The 2,006-nt window shown below is 51.4% G+C and overlaps 1 protein-coding gene across 1 annotated transcript; it reads left to right on the top strand.

The window, feature by feature from the left end:
* Positions 1 to 1,537: 1,537 nt before the first annotated feature.
* Positions 1,538 to 2,006, top strand: LOC118992802 (60S ribosomal protein L27-like). Its single transcript, XM_037054776.1, has one exon. It carries the CDS (start codon positions 1,572 to 1,574, stop codon positions 1,977 to 1,979), a length of 408 nt encoding a protein of 135 aa, XP_036910671.1. The 5' UTR covers positions 1,538 to 1,571; the 3' UTR covers positions 1,980 to 2,006.

Genomic DNA, 2,006 nt, shown 5'->3' with positions numbered 1-2,006 from the left:
CCACCCGTTTCCTGACCTCCCCTCTTTCACCCTTTGCTGCCTCTGGGAATCCACTGGCCTCCTCTCACGTAATCTTGGTTCTGGCTCCTCACATTCCTCCTACTCTTACGTTCCGTAAACCAGTACACTACACACCCTCAAGGTAGCAGCCCAGAGAAAGCTTGGGCCAGGCCAACAGTGGACAAGCCTCTGATTCTCAGAGTCCAGCAAGGACATGTACAGGTCCCTGGAGGCCCTGCTAAGTGGGCTTTACCTGGACAGGGGGGATTCAGGGAACTGGTTCACCTGCCAGCTCCAAGGGGCTCTGTAGGGCAGAAGGAGTAGGGCCCAGGCGGAGCTGGGCCAGGAGCAGGCACTCAGGGGTGAATAGAAGGAAGAAGGGCTTGTTGGTTGATGTTCCAGGTAATGAACAGCTTCTTCCTGGTTACATGAGCCTCCTTCTTTCTTTCTGCTGCTGAAGGTGGGCTTCAGAGTTTGAGGGATCCTTGCTAAGGACGGCAGGACAGGCAGAGTCCCCTGCAGACGGCAGGAAGTGGAGTGCAGTGGGGAAGGGGTGGAGGACTGGGCTCAGAAGTGGCCTTGAGTTGTTCAGGATCCTGTTGCTGCCCTAGTCTAAACTCATGCCGCCCTGGGGTAGGTGGGCATCCTGAGAAGGAGAGCAAATGAGGACACTCCTCACCCCTTCCAAACTGCTTGCACGTGGTGGGTGTTTCTGGTGGGTCAGCCTGGCCTTTCCTTGCTCACCATTCCCCCTTCCCCTGTGAGCTCCCTTTCTGTCATGGTCGGGCCTCAGTCCTACTCACAGTCAGAACCAGGAGCCAGAGAATAGAATCAGAGGCACATGTGCACGCGTGCGCCTGCATGTTTGTGTGTTGCGTAAGGCCTGGGTTATCACTCTGGTCCTGCCATTAAATGGCTCTGCAACTGTGCAAGGTACTCGCTCCATCTCCCATGGCCTTACTCTCCCTACACCTAGTGTTGCCAGATTTAGCAAATAAAAATCCAGAATGCTCAGTTAAATTTGAATTTTGGAAAACAACAAAAATGTTATGTATAATTAAACCTCATGTAATATTTGGGGCATATTTATACTAAAAGATTATTCATAGTGTTATCTAAATTTCAAATTTAACTGAGCATCCTGGATTTACCATATCCGTATGTAGAACAGGGGAGCAAGGGACGTTTGGACAAGATGTTCTCTCTCCCAGGCCCCTCTGAGCTCCAGCTGTGAAAAACCTTAAGCTGGCCAAGAGAGGTCTGAAGGTATCTGAATCCCTTGCAGAATAAAGAGAGAGCAAGGTCAAGATGGGGAGCAGGGGATGGCTGTGGTCATAGGACCTTCATGGCAGAGAAAGGCCAAGGGAAGGAGAAGTTCCTTGAGGAAATCCAGTCCTAGAAGGCTTCCTACAGGGGGAAGATGTCCATGGTTACTTTGATGCAGAGAGAGAAGGTCTAGATGGCCCCTGGTGGATGGCTCCCCCTTCCTCCAGGGAAGCTGGGGAGGCATGGTTTTCCTTCATTTAAGAAAGTGCTGCTTTCTGCTCTAGGCCCCAGTGGCTGCTGTCGAAATGGGCAAGTTTATGAAACCTGGGAAGGTGGTGTCGGTCCTGGCTGGACGCTACTCCGGACGCGGAGTGCTCGTGGTGAAGCACATTGACGATGGCACGTCAGACGGCCCCTACAGCCAGGCTCTGGTGGCTGGAATTGACGGCTGTTCCTGCAAAGTGACGGCTGCCGTGGGCAAGAAGAAAATTGCCAAGAGGTCTAAGATCAAGTCTGTGAAAGTTTATAACTACAGTCACCTCATGCCCACAGGGTACTCTGTGGCTATCCCCTTGGACAAAACTCACGTCAACAAGGACATCTTCAGAGACCCTGCTCTGAACCACAAGGCCCAATGGGAGGCCAAGGGCAAGTTTGAAGAGAAGTATAAGACTGGTAAGAACAAATGGTTCTTCCAGAGGCTGCAGTTTTAGATCTTTTTTTGTATTAGTCATTAAAAA

Source organism: Sturnira hondurensis, unplaced genomic scaffold (assembly GCF_014824575.4).
Source record: "Sturnira hondurensis isolate 20B ecotype Veracruz unplaced genomic scaffold, ASM1482457v3 Scaffold0008380, whole genome shotgun sequence".
In the NCBI taxonomy this organism is placed as follows: Eukaryota; Metazoa; Chordata; class Mammalia; order Chiroptera; family Phyllostomidae; genus Sturnira; species Sturnira hondurensis.
Note: the sequence above shows the minus strand (reverse complement) of the source record. Positions and strands in the feature narration are given on the sequence as shown.

Coding starts and splice junctions, on each gene's coding strand:
- LOC118992802 (XM_037054776.1), top strand. CDS start 1,572: ATGGGCAAGTTTATGAAACCTGGGAAGGTGGTGTCGGTCCTGGCTGGA.